This window comes from Schistocerca nitens, chromosome 6, assembly GCF_023898315.1.
Source record: "Schistocerca nitens isolate TAMUIC-IGC-003100 chromosome 6, iqSchNite1.1, whole genome shotgun sequence".
Classification (NCBI taxonomy): Eukaryota; Metazoa; Arthropoda; class Insecta; order Orthoptera; family Acrididae; genus Schistocerca; species Schistocerca nitens.
Genome location: NC_064619.1, coordinates 698476027 through 698499064, shown reverse-complemented (window position 1 = coordinate 698499064; position 23038 = coordinate 698476027). Strand labels below are relative to the sequence as shown.

General features: G+C 39.2%; 2 protein-coding genes across 2 annotated transcripts in view; one reads left to right on the top strand and one right to left on the bottom strand.

The window, feature by feature from the left end:
* LOC126263635 (1-acylglycerol-3-phosphate O-acyltransferase ABHD5-like) overlaps positions 1-23038 on the top strand; it is a 284682-nt gene that overhangs the window by 163957 nt on the left and 97687 nt on the right. The gene's annotated exons all lie outside the window — the stretch shown is intronic.
* Positions 1-23038, bottom strand: part of LOC126263634 (DNA replication licensing factor MCM4) — a 48306-nt gene that overhangs the window by 19875 nt on the left and 5393 nt on the right. The window contains exons 4-7 of the mRNA XM_049960727.1: positions 16500-16697; positions 16140-16374; positions 14096-14338; positions 5591-5819 (exon numbers count right to left, since the gene is read on the bottom strand). Coding sequence (XP_049816684.1) covers positions 5591-5819; positions 14096-14338; positions 16140-16374; positions 16500-16697 — 905 coding nt within the window. The remainder of the gene's footprint in view (positions 1-5590; positions 5820-14095; positions 14339-16139; positions 16375-16499; positions 16698-23038) is intronic.

Genomic DNA, 23038 nt, shown 5'->3' with positions numbered 1-23038 from the left:
CTTTAGTCCTCAGACTGGTTTGATGCAGCTCTCCATGCTACCCTATCCTGTGCAAGCTTCTTCATCTCCCAGTACCTATTGCAACCTACATCCTTCTGAATCTGCTTAGTGTATTCATCTCTTGGTCCCCCTCTACGATTTTTACCCTCCACTACTAAATTGGTCATCCCTTGATGCCTCAGAACATGTCCTACCAACCGAATCCTTCTTCTAGTCAAGTTGTGCCACAAACTTCTCCCAAATTCTATTCAATACCTCCTCATTAGTTATGTGATCTACCCATCTAATCTTCAGCATTCTTCTGTAGCACCAAATTTCGAAAGCTTCTATTCTCTTCCTGTCTGAACTATTTATCATCCACGTTTCACTTCCATACATAGCTACACTCCATACAAATACTTTCAGAAATGACTTCCTGACACTTAAATCTATACTCGATGTTAACAAATTTCTCTTCTTCAGAAACACTTTCCTTGCCATTGCTAGTCTACATTTTATATCCTCTATACTTCGACCATCGTCAGTTATTTTGCTCCCCAAATAGCAAAACTCATTTACTACTTTTAAGTGTCTCATTTCCTAATCTAATTTCCTCAGCTTCACCCAACTTAATTCGACTACATTCCATTATCCTAGTTTTGCTTTTGTTGATGTTCATCTTATATCCTCCTTTCAAGACTCTTGTCCATTCCGTTCAGCTGCTCTTCCAGGTCCTTTGCTGTCACAGACAGAATTACAATGTCATCCTCAAAGTTTTTATTTCTTCTCCATGGATTTTAATTCCTACTCTGAATTTTTCTTTTGTTTCCTTTACTGCTTGCTCAATATACAGATTGAATAACAACGGGGATAGGCTACAACCCTGTCTCACTCCCTTCCCAGCCACTGCTTCCCTTTCATGCCCCTCGACTCTTATAACTGCTATCTGTTTTCTGTACAAATTGTAACGAGCCTTTCGCACCCTGTATCCTGCCACCTTCAGAATTTGAAAGAGAGTATTCCAGCCAACATTGTCAAACGCTTTCTCTAAGTCTACAAATGCTAGAAACGTAGGTTTGCCTTTCCTTAATCTTTCTTCTAAGATAAGTCATAGGGTTAATATTGCCTCACATGTTCCAATATTTCTATGGAATCCAAACTGATCTTCCCTGAGGTCGGCTTCTACTAGTTTTTCCATTCGTCTGTAATGAATTCGTGTTAGTATTTTGCAGCTGTGGCTTATTAAACTGATTGTTCGGTAATTCTCACATCTGTCAACACCTGCTTTCCTTGGGATTGGAATTATTATATTCTTCTTGAAGTCTGAGGGTATTTCGCCTGTCTCATACATCTTGCTCACCAGATGATAGAGTTTTGCCATGACTGGCTCTCCCAAGGCCATCAGTAGTTCTAATGGAATGTTGTCTACTCCCGGGGCCTTGCTTCGACTCAGGTCTTTCAGTTCTCTGTCAAACTCTTCACACAGTATCATATCTCCCATTTCATCTTCATCTACATCCTCTTCCATTTCCATAGTATTGTCCTCAAGTACATCGCCCTCGTATAGACCCTCTATATACTCCTTCAAACTTTCTGCTTTCCCTTCTTTGCTTAGAACTGGTTTTCTATCTGAGATCTTGATATTCATACAAGTGGTTCTCTTTTCTCCAAACGTCTCTGTAATTTTCTTGTAGGCAGTATCTATCTTACCCCTAGTGAGATAAGCCTCTACATCCTTACATTTGTACTCTAGCCATCCCTGCTTAGCCATTTTACACTTCCTGTCAATCTCATTTTTGAGACGTTTGTATTCCTTTTTGCCTGCTTAATTTACTGCATTTTTATATTTTCTCATTTCATCAATTAAATTCAATATTTCTTCTGTTACCCAAGGATTTCTACTAGCCCTCGTCTTTTTACCTACTTGACCCTCCGCTGCCTTCACTACTTCATCCCTCAAAGCTACACATTCTTCTTCTACTGTATTTCTTTCCACCATTCTTGTCAATTGTTCCCTTATGCTCTCTCTGAAGCTCTGTACAACCTCTGGTTTAGTCAGTTTATCCATGTCCCATCTCCTTAAATTCCCACCTTTTTGCAATTTCTTCAGTTGTAATCTATAGTTCATAACCAGTAGATTGTGGTCAGAGTCCACATCTGTCCCTAGAAATGTCTTACAATTTAAAAACTGGTTCCTAAATCTCTGCCTTACCATTATATAATCTATCTGATACCTTCTAGTATCTCCAGGATTCTTCCATGTATACAACCTTCTTTTATGATTCTTGAACCAAGTGTTAGCTATGATTAAGTTATGCTCTATGCAAAATTCTACCAGGCGGCTTCCTCTTTCATTTCTTAGCCCCAATCCGTATCTACCAACTACATTTCCTTCTCTCCCTTTTCCCACTATCGAATTCCAGTCACGCATGACTTAAATTTTTGTCTCCCTTCACTATCTGAATAATTTCTTTTATCTCATCATACATTTCTTCAATTTCTTCGTCATTTGCAGAGCTAGTTGGCATATAAACTTGTACTACTGTAGTAGGCGTGGGCTTCGTGTTTATCTTGGCCACAATAATGCGTTCACTATGCTGTTTGTAGTAGCTTACCCACACTCCTATTTTCCTATTCATTATTAAATCTACTCCTGCATTACCCTTATTTGATTTTGTATTTATAATCCTGTATTCACCTGACCAAAAGTCTTGTTCCTCCTGCCACCAAACTTCGCTAATTCCCACTATATCTAACTTTAACCTATCCATTTCCCTTTTTAAATTTTCTAACCTACCTGCCCAATTAAGGGATCTGATATTCCACGCTTCGATCCATAGAACGCCAGTTTTCTTTCTCCTGATAACGACGTCCTCCGGAGTAGTCCCCGCCCGGAGATCCGAATGGGGGACTTTTTTACCTCCTGAATATTTTACCCAAGAGGACGCCAACATCATTTAACCATACAGTAAAGCTGCATGCCCCCGGGAAAAATTACGGCTGTAGTTTCCCCTTGCTTTCAGCCGTTTGCAGTACCAGCACAGCAAGGCCGTTTTGGTTAGTGTTACAAGGCCAGATCAGTCAATTATCCAGACTGTTGCCCCTGCAACTACTGAAAAGGCTGCTGCCCCTCTTCAGGAACCACACGTTTGTCTGGCCTCTCAACAGATACCCCTCCGTTGTTAGTTGCACCTACGGTACGCTGAGGCACGCAAGCCTCCCCACCAACGGCAAGGTCCATGGTTCCTTGGGGGGGAGGGGGGGGTGTCTTATACATCACTTTTATGGATATGCAAATAATCAGCACACTTCACTCTCCCGTGGCCCCAGTCAGAAGACATTTCAAACAGTCCTTTTCACAAAACACAATGCAACTGTGTCAACTGTCAAATTCCTCATGAAAACACAGAACTCACCGGATGGTCTCAGATTTCTTAGAAGCCTCTTCAGCAAACAAATTAGCACTGAACAACTACAATACAGAGATCTGCACTGAACAACCATGACAAAGAAACTGACAAGAAACTACAACAAAGTGTAAGAAATATCCGCAACAATGAAAGTGAAAAGGAATAACTGCAACTAAGAAAGTGATATGAAATAACTACAACAAAGACAACAGAAATAAACATTGTAGCAAAGAAATTAGTAAGAAAAAACTTCAGTGAAGACACACATTACCCTTGAATTTTTTTAAAAAATAAAACCTGTCCAACTTAAAAGTGGAAGCTCTCCTTTACAGAGAATATAGTAGTACTACATGGTACTAATCAACGGGAAATAAGTGTAACTTTTCTGGATTGGAATTCTGAAAGAAAAAAAAATCTTTAAATTAAAAAAAAATTCAAAAGGCGACAGTAAAAGAACTTTGACAGATATGTCCAAACAGAGGATAACCATTGTAATCATAAAGCAATTTTCTTTCAAATAAAAAAAAAAACTAACAAAATATTACAACTGTTACGGAGATACAGCATTTTCAAATTTTTTCCAAAATTTGAATCTTCAAAATTGTGTTCGCAGTGCCATCTTTGGAGGCCTGTGTCTCACGGCAGGAATTTTTTTGGAGAAAACAAAAACATACATGTTTCTCACTCCTGAATTTTAACATACGCTAAATTCAATAACATCTGAGACTATGAAGGTAACCCCCCTGCCTGAAATGATACGGATTATGCTTTAATTACCGCAATTGCTATTTTGGCTGTTGAGCAGTTTTTTTTTTTTAGAGGATACAGCAAGAACATAGCCACATTATACAGACATCCAAAAACGTGTTTAAACACGCACTACATATCTACGCAAAGACAGTCAGTACATCACAATAAAAACAAGAGTGATCTGCTTACCATGTCAGCTATTTATAGCATAAATTTTCATGTTTCCATGTGCTACATTGAACAGAATTCAGGGGAGGTGGCTTGTTTGCAAGTGATTTTAAAAACACATTAGACATACATCTACGTAGATACTCCGCAAACCACTTTAAGGTGCATGGGAGAGAGTACCCTGTACCACTACAAAATTGTCTACCGTAACTGTTGTTCTATGCAGGGCATTGGTGCACAGATTTTCAGTATGTGACAATGCTCCACTTTAACCGGAGTGTACACTGTTATCACTTTCCCCTCGCTGTTTCTTATGACTAAACAAGATGATTCTGATTCTGCTACTCTTTTAACAAGTCTTCAGTTCCTTCAGCCAAGCAATAGTTGGAAGCACTTTTAATTTGCTGTCAAAATAAACTTCCCCATTTAAACAATTGTACTACGAAAAAATTGTGTGGAGGAAATGTTAAACAGTAGGCATGACACTAAGATTTTACACACTGTAACTCAACTTCACTCTAACTGAACTCCATTTGTTTGTCAGAGAACCCAGAAAATTACACAAAGGAAAGTTTGAACATAGAGTAACAATGTTCAACAGCTTATGTGCTTGTTCACCACATAAGAATTTCTCTGACTTGTAAATTTTTTTAAAATCATAAAACCGAAGGTTTTCCATTAACTTATTATGCATCTACTATCATCTTGCAGCGAACACCATCTGACGTGTCAGAGAGATTCAGATACATATAATGCTGATCTTTTTGAACCAAAATTAACCACTAAACTTACAAGAAATTAAATTACAGAATATTGCTATTTGAAGCTGTCATGAATATCCCTATTTCTTTGAAGAGTTGGATGAGCATTGCGTAATTTTCTTCTAGAATGCTTCTGGGCAACAAGTTTCTACATATATTAAGACAAGCAAGTCTCTCACACTACTTCTGAACACATTTATGTTGTTAAGTACTTTGTTTTCATGGTGATTTCTTTCTTAACAAAAAGAGCTGCGACTTCCGTATCAGAGGAGCCCTTTCTTGTGGTATCATGCCCTCCTCTGCCACCCCACCCTCAAACACTTGTCATTTGAAGCTGAGTGGCTTTTATCATTTAAATGTGGACTAGAATTATAGTATTTTTATCTCATAATAACTGCAATAAGAACACCACCATAGTGATCTAACAACTGTCAGCGGCAACCTGTTCAACTCAAAAATATTAATTCATAGCGAATACAAATGGGGAATATAGAAGTTATCAACAATGAATAAGTTACCTACCCATCTTCCTGCTCATGTAGGCGGCGATTATCTGTTTTCCGGTAATGCACAACATCAATGTGAGTCTTGTATACAGAACGCACACTACTGACTCTTGGGTTGACTTGCAGAGGTGTTGCACGGTATATTCCCGTCACTGTCACACGGTCACCAGCATGCACAGCATCTACCAAGTCATTATGAGCAAACAGCAACACTGTGTGTGGAGTTTGTCCAGCAGGCATGTCATCTGAAATAATTTATTGTATGTTAAGTATCTTATTCAAGTCACCATACTTACTGCAAAACTTCACACTTTAGAAATGTTAAGGAAAAATGATAAGTAATCAGAAACAATATAAAACAAGGGTCCATTTATAACAATAAATGTATTTACACCCCACCCCCCACACATACATACAACACGCGTGAATTCCCAAGAAACAAGAGTTAAGAATACTGGCCAAGCTATTGATCCAGTAGAGATGGATAAAGGAATAACAAAATAAAAATTAATATTTCTGCAATTAGTCATAAACACCTTTTAAAATTTTGTAATTCCTGCCCTCCAACACAGCTGTTCTTCACAGTTTACTGGCTTTCTGCATTTAGTTAGCAACTTTTAAGAAAGCCAATTAGAAATGTACCAGATAGTGCAGACATTGTTGGTCTAGGGGGTGGGGGAGTCACTGGCGGTTGTGGCAGGATATTTTGATGTGTCGCTCAATCAGAAGTATTCCTCCCTCAACTTTTCAACAATTTTTGGTTTGATTGTGTCACTAAACCCAGTACCACACCACACACATTTTGCTGCACCAGAAATTGCTTTATTGTTTATTGAGGGTGTATATGCAGACAGGGAGCAGAGTGAGAGTGGTGGTGGTGGGCGGAGGGTAATTCCCAGATATCCCAGTTACGAGTACACTTTTTCCTAAATAAAAGTGCAGTTTTTCCTGGGCGAAAGTCACCCCCCCCCCCCTATAGAATTGAGTAACAACATACTTTCTATTGGAGCAGTAAAACTTGTCAATCCTTTGAATGGTGAAGGTTTTATACACCAGCATAGAACTTCCCAGCACATAGGAAATGAAATGCAGCAAGAAAACATTGAGTTTTGGAAAGATCTTTAATGCACGGCAAAACTTAATGTATTGCTTTTTTTCTGATTGTGTGGTTAGGCAGGATCCTAGGAACACTGTTTGAATTGCAGCAGCTGAATATTTCTGACAAGCAAGATTATAAATTGCATTACTGTGCACCAAAAGTTTCATGGGTTACCTGGCTGAATATATGTTCCATCGAGCACTTTGATGTTTTTATAGAAAAGCTAATTAAGGGTGAAACTGCTTAAGAACTCAGTTTGCACTGTTTTTTGAAGGATAATTATACTTTTTGCCATTATTATTTCATAATTTGTAATCTATGAAAGAACTAAAATAAGTATGAAAAGCTAACTTGAGTCGTGGTCTTTTCTAGCATGCGTTATCCTTTAAGGTGCACCAAACACAATGTGCCTGCGAATTTTTAAATAATGGCATAAATGGCTGGTCTTCTGTACTTGAAATTTTTCTAAGTGTCTGGTCCTTGAAGTGTTTTGAATGAGAATTAAACACTCGATTTAAGAAATACATCGCACATTCTCACATGTAATACAACTGATTTTCCATAAACGAAAATTTACTTTAAAAGTAACGCTTCTCAAACCACCATTCACAATACTTTCACGTGATCTGTTAGAAACATTACCAGTTGTAACATTGTTGAGGCTTTCGTGGCCACTTGTTGACAAAATGCCTATTGGCTTCTGTCTCGGGTTCTTCGGCCGACGTTCATCTAATGATTTTTCTGACGTTTCGCCAGCACGAGTGGCTGGCATTGTCAAAGCTTCACCCTTCATTGCCGGTGGTGAACTGGAGCCGAGCTCGCGGGCGCAGACTATATGTACCTGGTGCGCCAACATCCGAGGGCTTCTCCGCGGTCATTTCCAGTGCGGTTCTCCTCTTGCTACCTGCGACGGTCGTTCGCTGCAGTACGGGAAGCCAGGATCCGTTTACCTTAAGGCTTTCCTCGTTCTTGCTGAAACTGTTCGCGTGTTTTTGTATTTCTACAGCTTCTCTAGATTAGGTTTGAAATGTCTTTGCTGCCTATGAGATACTTTACGTTATTGGACCAATGGTGAAATAATTTTTGTTACCAATATTGAACTTCTTTTATACCTACTGATAGCTTTAGCAGTGTTACGCTAGGCAGATCTAATTGAAGGCTATAGCACAGTGAATTATGAGCAACATGTGTGATGGGAGGCATCTATATAATAAAGGGGACCCTGGAATGACAAAGCTGCTTGTGGAGAGTAAAATGTTACCAGCAAAAGTTTGTGAAGGTGCAGATGTTCATCATCATCACGAAGAATTTGTCATCCATTGCTGGACCAAGAGCTCCTTATACTTCTCCGTGCATTAAAAACTTCATTTACATTTCGCCACTCACCGGGTATTGCGTGTGATCACAAACACAAAATTAGAAGTGTCTCGTTTTCTTTGTTCCCGAGTGTGCCAGCCATAAGTTAAATTACATAAATGTTTTGCCTGAGGCGATGGTATTTCCAATTTTAGAACTTTTTTCGGATTTAGAGAAAGTCCTGATTTAAAAAAAAAAAAAAATGGATATTGCCTTCTTCGTGGTCTCTTCCTGCTCATTTCCAAAAACCTTATTGCCTCTAAACTCTTGTTACTGATTTTAACGGAATCTCTTCTTCGAATGCAAGTTTAAAGAAACGAACAAGTTTCATCTGACAATTTCTCTCTGCGCGTAACGTCTTTGTTCGCTAAGAATTACTTCGACACTGAACGCATTAGATCCTAATACACACACATCAAAAAAAGTTTTGCATCACCCCAGTTTCCAGAACTCCAGAAGATAGATGTTGACCGTGGACATCGTATCACAGTCCATTTGACTGTTCAGAGATGTCACTAAACCCACCCAAAGATGTAAACAACCATGCATTAGCAGTGCCTATTAGGCGAACTGGGTCCGACAGCCGATTAGTTTCAGTCATTCCACCAGGAAAGAGGTACACGGCTCGTATAGTGTGTAGTTCATCCATGCCCAGACGGTCAATACCGCAGTTCGATAGCATCCGCATTGGTACTTTGTTCCAGGAAGGGCTCTCAACAAGGGAAGTGTCCAGGCGTCTCGGATTGAACCAAAGCGATGTTATTCGGACATGGAGGAGATACAGAGAGAGAGGAACTGTCGATGACATGCCTCGCTCAGGCCACCCAAGGGCTACAACTGCCGTGGATGACCGCTACCTACGGATTATGGCTCGGAGGAACCCTGACAGCAACGCCACCATGTTGAATAATGCTTTTCGTGCAGCCACAAGACGTCGTGTTACGACTCAAACTGTGCGCAATAGGCTGCATGATGCACAGCTTCACTCCCGACGTCCATGGCGAGGTCCGTCTTTGCAACCACGGCACCATGCAGCATGGTACAGATGGGCCCAACAAAATGCCGAATGGACCGCTCAGGATTGGCATCACGTTCTCTTCACCGATGAGTGTAGCATATGCCTTCAACCAGACAATCGTTTGAGACATGTTTGCAGGCAACCAGGTCAGGCTGAACGCCTTAGACGCACTGTCCAGCGAGTGCAGTGAAGTGGAGGTTCCCTGATGTTTTGGGGTGGCATTATGTTGGGACGACGCACACCGCTGGTGGTCATGAAAGACGCCGTAAAGGCTGTACGATAATTGAATGCCATCCTCCGACCGATAGTGCAACCACATTGGCAGCATACTGGCGAGGCATTCGTCTTCATGGACGACAATTCGCGCCCCCATCGTGCACATCTTGTGAATACCTTCCTTCAGGATAACGACATCGCTCAACTAGAGTGACCAGCATGTTCTCCAGACATGAACCCCATCGAACATGCCTGGGATAGATTGAAAAGGGCTTTTTATGGACGACGTGACCCACCAACTACTCTGTGGGATGTACGCCCAATCGCCGTTGAGGAGTGGGACAATCTGGGCCAACAGTGCCGTGATGAACTTGTGGATAGTATGCCACGACGAATACAGGCATGCATCAATGCAGGAGGACATGCTACTGGGTATTAGATGTACCGATGTGTACAGCAATCTGGATCACCACCTCTGAAGGTCTCGCTGTATGATGGTACAACATGCAATGTTCGGTTTTCATGAGCAATAAAAAGGGCGGAAATGATGTTTATGTTGATCTGTATTCCAATTTTGTGTACAGTTTCCGGAACTCTCGGAACCGAGGTGATGCAAAACTTTTTTTGATGAGTGTAATACACGGTTCAAAAGAATTGGGAGAACACGTAACTCAACGTCCGGTAAGTTGTATCTGTTTTGATGCAGGCGGTTTCTGTGGTCTTATTGGCCGGCCGGAGTGGCCGAGCGGTTCTAGGCACTACAGTCTGGAACCCCGCGACCGCTACGGTCGCAGGATCGAATCCTACCTCGGCATGGATGTGCGTGATGTCCTTAGGTTAGTTAGGTTTAAGTAGTTCTAAGTTCTAGGGGACTGATGACCTCATAAGTTAAGTCCCATAGTGCTCAGAGCCATTTGAACCATTTTTGGTTTTATTGCATCGCTTGAGATCATCATTATCAGTGTCGGCACACAGCCGTCTACTGGCTGTGTTATCCACTACGATGGCAGGTGATCCCTCAGTCTGAATTGAGTACCGGTGGCCCATTGTGTTCTAGCGAGGTATGCAGGTGGCAGATGTCATTTGTGAATGTTGTATTCAACCAAGCACATGCTGTGCAACATCTTAACGCAGCGCAGGTTGCAAGGGGTTTCATCCAAAACGGATACACTTTCGCTCGTGTTGCTGCAGATGCCAATGCCTCTCCATGTGTCATCCGTAGGTTGTGGACAGGCTGCAGGGAGACAGGGCACACACGATGCAAGTTGGCCAAGGTCACCAAAGCGTTACAATCCCGCGTGAAGGCCAGTCCAGCCATCTCTGCGTTGTGGCGTCGTATGGATAACGTCAGAACACAGCAAGATGATTTCAGACGGGCCACTGGAGCCCTTGTTTCCAATTAGACGGTAATGGACAGGTTACTAGATAGGACCTTACGTCCCAGACGTCCTGTTTGAGTACCTCGCTTGACACGACAGCGCCTTCATTTCGCCTTCAGTTCTGCCGTTCCCATGTCAACTGGCAACTTCGTCATTGGCGAAACGTGTTATTCACAGACGAGTCCAGATTGACGCAAGGTGATGGCCGTGTTCGTATGCGTGAGAAGCTGTAGAAATACAAAAACACGCGAACAGTTTCAACAAGAAAGAGGAAACCCTTAAGGTAAACGGATCCTGGCTTCCCGTACTGCAGCGAACAACCGTCGCAGGTAGCAAGAGGAGAACCGCACCGGAAATGACCACGGAGAAGCCCTCGGACGTTGGCGCGCCAGGTACATATTAGTATGCACCCGCGAGCTCGGCTCCAGTTCACCACCAGCAATGGAGGGTGAAGCTTTGACAATGCCAGCCACTGGTGCTGGCGAAACGTCAGAAAAATCATTAGATGAACGTCGGCCGAAGAACCCGAGACAGAAGCCAATAGGCAGTTTGTCAGTTGTAACATTGTGCTCATCAAAAGCAGTTGGTTGTTACGAAGTATTGCATATTCCGACATTCTGCTGTTGGCAGACACTTGTGTGTTTTTGATTTTGTGAATGGTGCACTTTCTTTGCAACTGAATTTTTCTTTTGGTGTTATTCTCTCTATGTTTTATTGCAACATTGTCATTCTGGCTGATGTAAAATTCTTAGTTAGAATATCATTTCTTACCAGACAGAAAAATAAACATTTAACTGAAAACAAAAACAATGAAATGTTCCCATAATTTTAAAAAAATCCTTGTTTTTCATTCATTTCTCTGGATGAGAAACTTCCCAGGTTTTTCCCAGGGCAAATACACCCTGTTAATTCAATATATTACAAACCTATTTCCTCAACACATGCTTAGAATGCACTAGAAGAGCACTGGATGTTAATTTGTTTATGATCAATGCAATAAATGCTTGTTAATACGTCACACACATACACATTATTCATTAAAGAGAGCTTGACTTCAATTTGTCATCAATCACAACTAAACAGAGACATGTGTGGTAGCATGCCAGGAAGGGTCATCATGTGACTAGCAAAGAGAACAACTCTGCAAGATAAATCAGTTCATACTTGATTACAGGTTGCGATAAGTGAAGGCATATACCATTCATGGTGTTTGACATAATCAAAATTCTGCAAGAGGCAGAAACGGACAAGTATATGAACTGTTTACGAAATAAGTGGAAAGAAATATTAGTGAGAATGGTTTTCTCTTTTGCATCCTTTTGAGCGGTTTATATATTTACACTTATAAATGAATAAAATATGGAAAAAATTGTAACTTTTGCCACATGAGCCATGAAAGTCGTTATTACTGAGGGAAATTTGTAATTATTACAACTGATTCGTAATACGTGGCACCTTTGCATTAGTTATGAGTGACTATTTTGAGTTTAGCTAGTGTTGAAAACACACAAAAAATCTTGTTTCACATGTATTTCAAGAAATAATGAAACAGGTAAAACATTGCAACAAAATTATTAAGAAAGTCTTAAATGTTTTATGTAAATATTACTCCACTAATAATGCTCAAACTGGAACATAAAACCTACATTTTTTTTATCAATTAGATTATGTTTAACTGTAAGTTAAATTAGTGCAGGCAAATACACAGTCACAGTATCTTAAGTCTAAAATCACAAACAGAAAGTTATTCTTTGAGACTACATTGTAATAGAACTGGTAGTACAATTATAATTCTGATAACACAACACCCCCCCCCCCCACACACACACACAGTAAAATTTCTGAATTATCTGAATGGAACCACAAACAGACCCAAAATATATTGAATTAATTCATATTTGGTATCTGATATTGTAATAAAATTATCAAAGATAACTGTAAAATTAACAAACATTGAATGCCTTGTAAAAACAGCAGCTATCAAACTGTTGCAATAACATCACATTCCACTTATTGCTGTCAAAGGTTTTGTTGCTACTTTTGCAATTTTATTGTTCACAGCATTATGAAGGACTATAATTAGTGCCAAGTCATGAATAGATACAAGTATTTGTACACGAGAAAGGCATAAATACCAAAATTGCGACTGGGAAAATTAAACCTCTGATTGACAGAGGTAGAACACAACGTGCATTGAATGCCCTGCGCCATACTGCTCCTCTAATATAACATGTCCAAAACACGGTCATTTTGAGTTGTCTCTCTTAAAGTCAAAAACTGCCTGTTATATTAAGTATAAGAGTAACATGGCTGTGGAAGCACTTTTATTTTGGAAACTAGAAGTGAGGTATTGGCAGAACTGAAGCAATGAGGGTGGGTCATGAGATATGCATGAATAAGTCAAATTAGTAAGAGCACTGCCTCTAAAAGGGAAAGGCTTTAGGTTCAACTGCTGGTCCAGCACACAGACTGAATCCACCAGGAAGCTTCAGAACAATTACAGAGTGAATGATTGATTCTGGAAACAGTTCCAAGCACTGTTTAAAATACTTGTGAGATGTAAGGCAGTAATGAACCAAATTAGGTCAACTATTGTTACAGTAACAAAAAAAAGCAAAGTAAAACCTACAGACATAATTAATTGATATATAAATCCAATCATTCTACGAATATTTCGAGACTGCAGATGGAAACATGCGGCAACAATCGCAAATAATGCAATGTAAGAAACAAAATAACAGCTCAGCTAATTCTGTTGAAGGTTTCTTTTATTAATTTTTTCTGACATTACTGAGACAGACCAACAAACCTATAAATTAGATTTTCTGATCATCACTGTGTATTTCACATTTACTGTCAGGCTTCAAAAGCAAAACAGAAGTGACTCCGCACTACACTAGAACTGACATTAGTCTTCAGAAAACTGAGCAAAGAACATCAAACTATAGATTCCAAGCACAAAAATTTCACCCGAACCTTTTCCTCCTCTTTGTTATACAGGCAGTATGATGTGGACAGTAAAATAGGTTGCACTGAGCCAACAGCAATACTACTTAGTTCTATGTGAATACATTCTTCAGAATAGTTTAGCATACAATAGTGCAAATGGAAACTTTAAATTACCCAGTTAATATCTGTATTATCAAACCCCAGGAACATGTGTTTTTACTATATTCATTCAATGTGCTCTTTCACTCTCACAGTAATACAAGAACAAGTCTTAACTATCTTTCGGTAATGCGCATTAAACTATTACTTAGGATGAGAAGTTTCTCTCACAAAGGCTCAACATCTCATCTTTAATTAACACACAACAAAAAATATAAATGAAGTTTATGCAATGAAAACTGGCCTACTGCAATGAAGATATGAAATCAGAAGGAATGGCAACAGGGAGAATGACGAAACATAGTTACATAGACATAAAAATCTAAACTACTAGCATATACATACCAGGTGATTCCTGAAGTTTCACTATTTGTTTATCTGTGAACTGTGACCGATTATGTACCAATGAGAAACAGTGGTTTGTATTACAATTCGTACACAGGGTAGGCTCTGCAATTCGCCCACGATCAATCTCCACAGTTGTACTGAATGAGCACACAAGGCATTTAAAAAACGCTTCTCGCATATCTGGTATGATATTTGATGTTCTTGTTATCATTCCACTGACAGTAATCAACTGGTCAATATCTGCAAAACATATGTATTTCTTTTTATCTACAAACAAGTCAACTAAAATTTGGTTTACAATAATACCAACAGGCTAACAGGATAGGTGAAATAAAGGGCTGAACCTGAGAAATTTAGAAAGAACTTCATTCAAGACTGCATCCAATCAAGGCATAAAAGATGTTACAGTTACATGTAACATTCATTGCCTCATATTTTTACATAAGAAATTAATCATGGATATTAATGGGTTCTTCCACCACAGAACAAATAACCAGCGCAAAATTGTGGATGTTCTACAGTGTTAACTAATTTCATTAACAGTTTTTTTTTTTTTTTTTTTGCTTACAAGACCATCACCAGACTTTTCATTTATAATTAAGTAATTTTGCATACACATTTAACAACAATAACAGAGTATATGAATGATGTCTGAATCACCTCATTATTAGTAATATTTTAAATTACATAAAAAGTAAAGTAAATAACTTGAAAACACATTAGTGGATTTCATAGCACTACTTGTTAACCACACAAAATAAAATAAAATAAAAGCCTATATAGTGACAGTAGAGATTACTCATAAAATAATAAAAAATCAACAAAAATAACCAGTGTTTGAAAATATAATATAGATTGATTTAAAAAATCTAGTCACAGTGGTGACAGGAGAAGACGCATATAAAAGCTGTAAAAATGGGCAAGCTTTCAGATTGGCGGCTTCTTCTGGTAGAAGGGTTGCTGGCGAAGGAAAAGGGACGAAGAAAAAGGATTAGCAAGGTTTAGGATCACTGAGGATGTAATGTCTTACACTAACACCTCTCATGCCTGCGGATGCAAAGGTCAACATCCTCTTGATATCAAATCTACCACCTCGAGCCAACCACATCCTAAACCACCATTATTTCACTTTTGTTTTTGAAGGTCAAATCTTTAAACAAACCCATGGTAATGTTGAGTACTCGCACGGTACCCTCCTACGTCAATCTTTTTTGTGGGCCATTCAGAGGAAACCTTGCTAGCCTCTCAAACCCTAAACCTCTTTTTCAGGTTCAATGATGATATCTCTGACTTCTGAACTCATGACCAAGACACCCTGTCCTCATTCCTCCAACAGCTTATCTCACATCAACTTCACCCATTTCTTCTCAATGCAATGTGCCACCTTTCAGGATGCTCACCTTTACAGCACCTGCATTTTGACAGCCACTTCTGCACCAGAAAATTCCTCCCGTACAGCCTTACCTACTTAGGATGGCATATCTGTAGTGACAAGAACTCCTTTGCTGCTGGACCGGAACAACTGAACAAATACTTTGCCAGGACTAGAGAATTATGACAAACCAACCTTTACTCTTGAAATACTTAATGTGTAAGATGTCTGCTTGTGTCTGTATATGTGTGGATGGATATGTGTGTGTGTGCGCGCAAGTGTATACCCATCCTTTTTTCCCCCTAAGGTAAGTCTTTCCGCTCCCGGGATTTGAATGACTCCTTACCCTCTCCCTTAAAACCCACATCCTTTCGTCTTTCCCTCTCCTTCCCTCTTTCCTGATGAGGCAACAGTTTGTTGCGTAAGCTTGAATTTTGTGTGTATGTTTGTGTGTCTATCGACCTGCCAGCGCTTTCGTTCGATAAGTCACATCATCTTTGTTTTTAGATATATTAATGTGTACTTTGTAAGATAAAATTTGACAACAAACAGAATAGCAAGTCAGTCATGAAGCCATCTGATACGAGTATTGTTTTTTAATAGGCAGCCTTCCTACAACATTAAAATAATATCACTTAAAATTATTAACGACGACTTCATCCAACATACCTTCTGGGTTTAGACCCCTCATGTTTCTTGTTTTATGGGCATTGAATGGTCGTACTTGAATCTGGTGTTCCAAAACAGCAGCTGGGTGACGCTCAAAGAACATCTCATTCACTGCCATGTCAAATGTAGGAATAACTTCTTGCGGATAACACACCAACTGCCTGTAGAGTTCTTTATCGAAAGATTCTAAATGTGCACAATTCACATTCAAGAATGGTTCTTCCAACGTATGAATCTAGGAAAAACAATCTAAGTACTATTACATTGAAATAATGAAACAATACTATGTATTGAACTACATATTTCAAACAGTGGCAATTAAAGTTATCAATATGAATGAAAATAATATGTGACCTCTACCTCTTCCAACTTCTGAATGTAAAGTGGTTGGTTAACATCCATTCCCTCAGTCCGTTCATCATCATCTGCTTCTGGATCAACATAATTTTCCACAAAACGCTTGAATTTTTCCTTGCATCTGTTTACGACGACATCTGTTCCCCAGATGACCAACTGAGGCTCTGCTTCAGGACCAGGTTGTTCTTGAATTGTGTCCAGCTGTGAAAATCACCAATTATTTTTTAAAATTGCATTCTTGGTTTCCTTCCCATCACCTGTGTATGCCCATGTATTCTCCACTACTTCATTTATCAGTCTATATCTCTCACGCATATCCCTTTCCTCAAATAGACACTGATGAAAATTTAGAGTGAATCGGCTTTTGCTGAGAAAGTAATTACCAACTTGTGATTTCTTCTTCCACATATGTGATTGTTTCTTTCATACATCCGATGATGTCCTGCAATATAGTAAAGTGAGGTGATTCTACACAAAGGCAGAACTATTAGAACTACGCGCACGGTTGAAATGCATACTTTTCAGATATTTGCTACCAATAATTCAAATCAGTTCAGAAGATAACCGAAATGTTCACAAAAACAGTACAAAAAAGAAATGATTGAGCTTAATTTCCGTTTATTCTAAATTTTGACTGGATGATAGAGAATCATGAAACTACTCTATTACAACCTAATCACAATATAACATTTATAACCTAATCACAATATAACATAGATAGATAAAAGAATCTACTCATCAAGCAGCAGTAGGACCACACACACACACACACACACACACACACACACACACACACACACAAATGTTTTACTTATGCAAGCTTTCGGAGGGGCTTCCGGAGCCAATGGCTCTTTCTTCCAGCAGAAGGGTTGAAGGGGAAGGAAGAGGTGTGAAGGGAAAGAAACTGGGTTCCTCTCCAGTTCCTTTCCCTTCAGCCCTTCTGCTGGAAGAAGGAGCAACTGGCTACGGAAGTTTGCATAAGTAAAGTCCTTTTTTATGTGTCTGTTTCCTGCCACCACTTGGTGAGTACATTTTATATCAATCCAATTATGTTATATTGTCAAAAATTGATTATTTTTGCTGTTACACCCTAATAACAAGAATACGTGCAATAATGATATGTCAACACAATTTCAGTATTATTTCATTCCCCACCTTCTGATTTCCTTTGATTAGACTATTATGTAGAGAGGTGTATGTGGCTCCGAGCACTATGTTTCTAAATTTGTCTTGAATATTCCAAGGCACAAAATTGTTACCGTTACCACCCACTGTAGTACACTGAGTCTTTCAATGAAACTTTTAAAAACCAGTGAAGAGTCTCTAAAGCTTTTCCACACCATTAAATTAATTCAACTTGGAATGTATAGCTAACAAAATACACAAGAACAGTTACTAAACCTTCTGTGCAGTGATTCATATTTATTTAGTTTTCTTAAAATGAATACTAGCTGAATAGTTACCTTACTAACAACCAGATTCAAACAGTTGTTCCAGCTTAATCCATCCCTGATAGTTGTCAGCAGAAAAATGATTGTTGTTATTTGATACTAGCCATTTACTGGAGATGTCGTAACCAGAAACACCTTTTATCTTCATCTATTTTCTTGTTGTCAGTTATGATTTGACAGAACGTTTATAAAAGGAATACATGTCCCTAGGCAAGAGGTGCTCTCTTATGTGCACTAGGACGACATGTGGAAAATCCTGGAGTCTTAGTCACTCAACGGATCTCAATCCAGTAATCAGGCCTATGATAATTTGTGGAGTGACATAGTGGAATAAAGTGGATGCTAAGAAGCACAAGAAGGTGCAGAGATTGGTCGGCCTAGCCATAACAATGGAATTAGCAGCACTCCCACTGTTGCGGTAAGCATACAAATGGTCAGGGGAAATGTCAGCTGACTATGCAATAATCTCCAGCTGCCGCAATAAATATTTCTATGTAACCACAGGAGAATGAGCAGTGGAAGAAAGAACCATGATATCATTCATGTGACAGTCTGGTTTACTCAAAGGTTGAAAACAGATGAAGTTGCTAGAGGTGGGGTGTACAGGGTACAGGTCTACTACATGCTCGGGAAGGAAATTTTTACAATCTATAAATCTATAACATATTTTGGTAGCATATGATCAGCAAAATGTAAACTGTACCTGATCAGTATTTTTTTAAAATCACCAAACTGTAAAATGTCTATTCCTGTAATTTTTTAATAACTTCCCATAACTCGGTAATTAAGGTGATAAATCTGTAACAATTATGGACAATCCGTAACAGTTTGCAGCCATGCCAGTTGATAGTTTTACTTCACTATGGTGGATAGGATCTCATAACTGAGCTGTAATGGTTCTGCTGAACCATAGGTGACACAGACTAGGCAAGAAGATTTAGCCATAATAAAATGATCCTATCTGCTCCACAGGTGGTGGTGTTGAGGAAACTGAAGATGTGAAGTTTCCTCCTCATATAGTTTGCCTTTAGTTGGTAATGAGAGTTAATTACATTAATTAGTTGTCAAATAGTACAGGCAAAAAGTATGATTGTTGAATACTTGTAGCAGTTTATCTCCTAAGCAAAGTGCGGTATTGGGACGAATCAACTAGAGGCTACAGAAATATACAACAAGGCTATAAAAATGTACAACAAGGCTATAAAAATGTACAACACAGGATTTCACTGGTGAGAAACAACACCCATGATTCTCAGCAGTCATGCTTTGTGTATAGCTCTGTGAAGTCGACGTTCTGCAGGGTACAAAGATGTAGAGTACTATTCCCTGTGGGAACTCATTGTCTTGGAACATTTTCACTATTATGGGTTGTGCCCATTCAAACACCAAACAGTCGAAGTGATATAATGGCAGGTAGCCCTGAAAGCTTTATTTGTTAATGTGGTAATGCCATGTTGTAGGTGCAAATGGTCAGTAGTGGACGGGGCTTCTTAAAACCACTAAAAATTAGCAAGGATCATATTACTGTTTTAGCTTGTACTAATGCTACTGGTAGCTATCCATGGTCTATCTTCGTCATTGGTAAAAATAAAAAATTGTTTTGTTTCAAACATGTTACATGTCTGCATGCACACTGTGTACATATGGTAGAAGAGTGCAGGGATGTGAAATATGAATTTCACAGAATGGTTTAAGGGAGTTTTTATACCCTCTGTAAAAGCTTATCAGTCCAAGAATGGTAAAAAAAACTGCTCCTTAACAACCCATCAACTCATCCACCACAATTACCTTAAATGAAAAGGGCGAGTTCATAAAAATGATTTTTCTTTCATCTAACATAATGGATACAGGCATTCGGATGTTCAAACAGTATTACAAAAAAAGAATTGTTATGTTAGAAAGAGAAGGAAGTCTTAAGAAATCATAAAAATATTGATTTTAAAGATATGTCCTACATTACTACAGCAGCTTGATATAGTGTAAAGGAGAAGAATCTGGGGGGGGGGGGGGGGGGGATGGAAAAAAAGAGAGCCTGGAATAAACCTCTGGGTTTGGCAATCTCAGCCTGATTGTAAACAATGAACAGAATGACACGCTTGGCATGTACAAGGTTAAAACAACTCAGTTGCTAGTCAGTGATAAAGATGATGATCAAGAATGTACAAGTGTAGATGATGCAGATCCAAAGTATCAAACCATGCAGGATAGAGAAACTGTAAACATCCACACTGGTACAATTGATGCTGCCAGCATCGTATCAACTAGGGGCCCAAAAAATGTAGATGAAAATTTGGCTGCTTCTCATTTATTTACATGTTTACATCCTTGTGATGGTTTCAAGCTCAAGATGAAAGTGACCAGTACTAGGTATCAGTCCTGAAAAAACTGTGTGACTTACGTGCTGCTCGTAAGTGGGTACACTTGCTTAAACAGACCAAAAGTATCGTTTTTAAAGCATTTATTCTTTACGTATGTACAGTATATGCAGAATGCATATTATGAAATATTTTTTTGTTTACTATGCTGCACTACACACCATCCTCCTGTACTTGCCTTTCTAATAACAAGAGAGGTCATGTCATTATAATTATGTGTTGTTTTATTGATAAATACATGTATACAGTTCAATTGCCCAAATAAACCCAGTTAAGATAGTTGAAACCCTTCTGTACTGGCAAGATTAACACCTGTTTAATACACTATAGTAGTGCCTCATAAGGCAATCTTTCATTCTGGTTTTTAAAATATTTAGCAGTTTTTCACTTGCTACATGATGTCTGGCGAACTGGTGGAGTATAGTACATCATTTTCATTTGTTTGTAACTGCACTAATGTGAGGTCTCTGTAAGAGTTAATGTGTGTGCAGTGATTGTGTCTTCAGTCAGCTCACTACTGTCTTGGTTACGTCTGATATGGATGTGTTTGTGCACTTTATCACTATACTTGTGTCACTGGCAAACATCACAATTTTCATGATGTCCTCTAATGTCCCACATAAATCACTTATGTAGGTCAAGACTAGGATACGGCAGTGCTTTAACTGTATCTTGGTGTTCCAGGACCCCCCCCCCCCCCCGCCTCCAACACACACACACACACACACACACACACACACACACACAGAGATAGATACGACAGACAGAGAGAATGAAATGTTATGGTTTACAGAGGACAATGTGCTCTTAATAGGAATGAATATGCATTGACACACTTCATAATGAGATTGGAGGAAACCTTTCAAAACATAAATTACTTTTTATATTTCTTTTTATAACAGAATGTATTCCCAGTATTGAAAGGATTTATTAGCAAATGTTTGCTGTTACAGCTATTATTTTACCCGAGTGTCACGATATCTAAAATCAGGATTTGTAAATTAATAAACATAAAAATAATCAATGTAGAGCATGTTATTTCTAAATACAGGGTGTACACAGGGACAAGGAAAAAAATTCCCGGATATCCCGTTTAAAAAATATGCTTTTTCCCGGGAGGAAATACACTTTTTCCGTGCTAAGTGACAGTGGGTTTTCCATAGATTTTCCCTCGGAACTGTAGAACTTATCAAGACGTTATACACACTGGCGTAGAATTTCCCGGAAAAAAAAGAAAAGACGGGGGAGAGAAGTTTTGGAAAGACCTTCGATTTGCAGCTACATACACGCTGCATATTTTCGTATTACGAAAGTATAAATTCGAATTGCACCAAACACAGCGCGTTAGTTTCCGGAGCGTTGAAACCGCGGTTGCGATATCCTTGTGTAAGCCGATCATACCTCATGCCACGTGATCTTGCCAGCCGATGACAGCAGATATACCAGAGCATAGGACACCTGTTATACTCAGCCAATAGCAAGATCACTGGGTACGTAGCGCGAACACACGAAGAGGAAAAGTTAAAGGTTTACATTAATATACATAGTTTAGCTACTAGAAAAGCTAAGCTTTCTCATATAATATTGATCTTTTTTTGTGTGTTTTATACTTTAAGATACATCACACAAATGTGCCAGTAAATTTAAAGTTATGACATAAATGTCTGGGCTCGAAATTCTTGTAAGTAGCTGGTCCTCAAAGTGTTCAGTTTTAAACGCTCTGTGATTTAGAAATTCCTCCCACTTTTTCGCACGTAACATAATTCAGCTTGCGTAAAAAGAAATTTACTTTGAAAGTAACACGTTTCGAACCACCGTTCACAATACTATCCGGAGACTGTTAGGTTCGATTTAGCAGTTGCCAGAGAGCGCCAGAAAACAGGCATTATTCCGCGTGCGCAGCTGCAGTGGTGTAGGAAGACCGCATGTTCGTATGTATAAAGCACTAAGGCCGCTTAAATTACACCATAAAACAAACAGGGCATCAGAGGATACTCCCCAGGGCATCGTAATTTCGTAAACCATACTAAAATGCACAATTCGGCTTGAAGTGCACATTGGTTTTTTTCCAGATTCACAATGAAGTAGGTCCCATCTGATACTCTACGATCTCATTTTTGGTTGTTTATTATGGCATAATGTCATACATGGCAGAATATGATAACGTGAACTTGAAATTCAGCGAACAGTTGGAACTAGCCAATACTGTGGAATGAAACACTTCGTTCGAAATAAAATGGCTGCCTCAGCGGAAAGGTTAATAAAGCCCAATTTCTTTAGCAGATTTGCAAAACTAACTTCACTGTTCTGCAAGGCGGTTAATGTTAGACTGCTAATAACTTGGAAATAAAATTAAATCAGAAAACTGAAACTAATAATATATTTTTGCCCTCCGTAATTATGTGAATGTATTTTGATTCCCTTGATAGCTCCCAGCCACAGAAATCCGTTTTGTTTTCATTTCACGTGGGAGCTGTAAACCAAGAGAAGCAGCCTCACTTAACGCAAACACGGGTCACGTGGAGACTACAACTACCCCGCTACAACTCAGACAACTCTGCGCACGCGCGAATCTGACAACTAGGGCGCGGAGGAAAATTTTTTCTCATGTGTATCTGGCTGTTTGCTGCTACTGCCCATACAGCTAACAGCCACACTTCAAGTAGCGGGAAGTGGGAGAAGGTACTGCTCATACGCGAGTCAAGTACGCATGCGC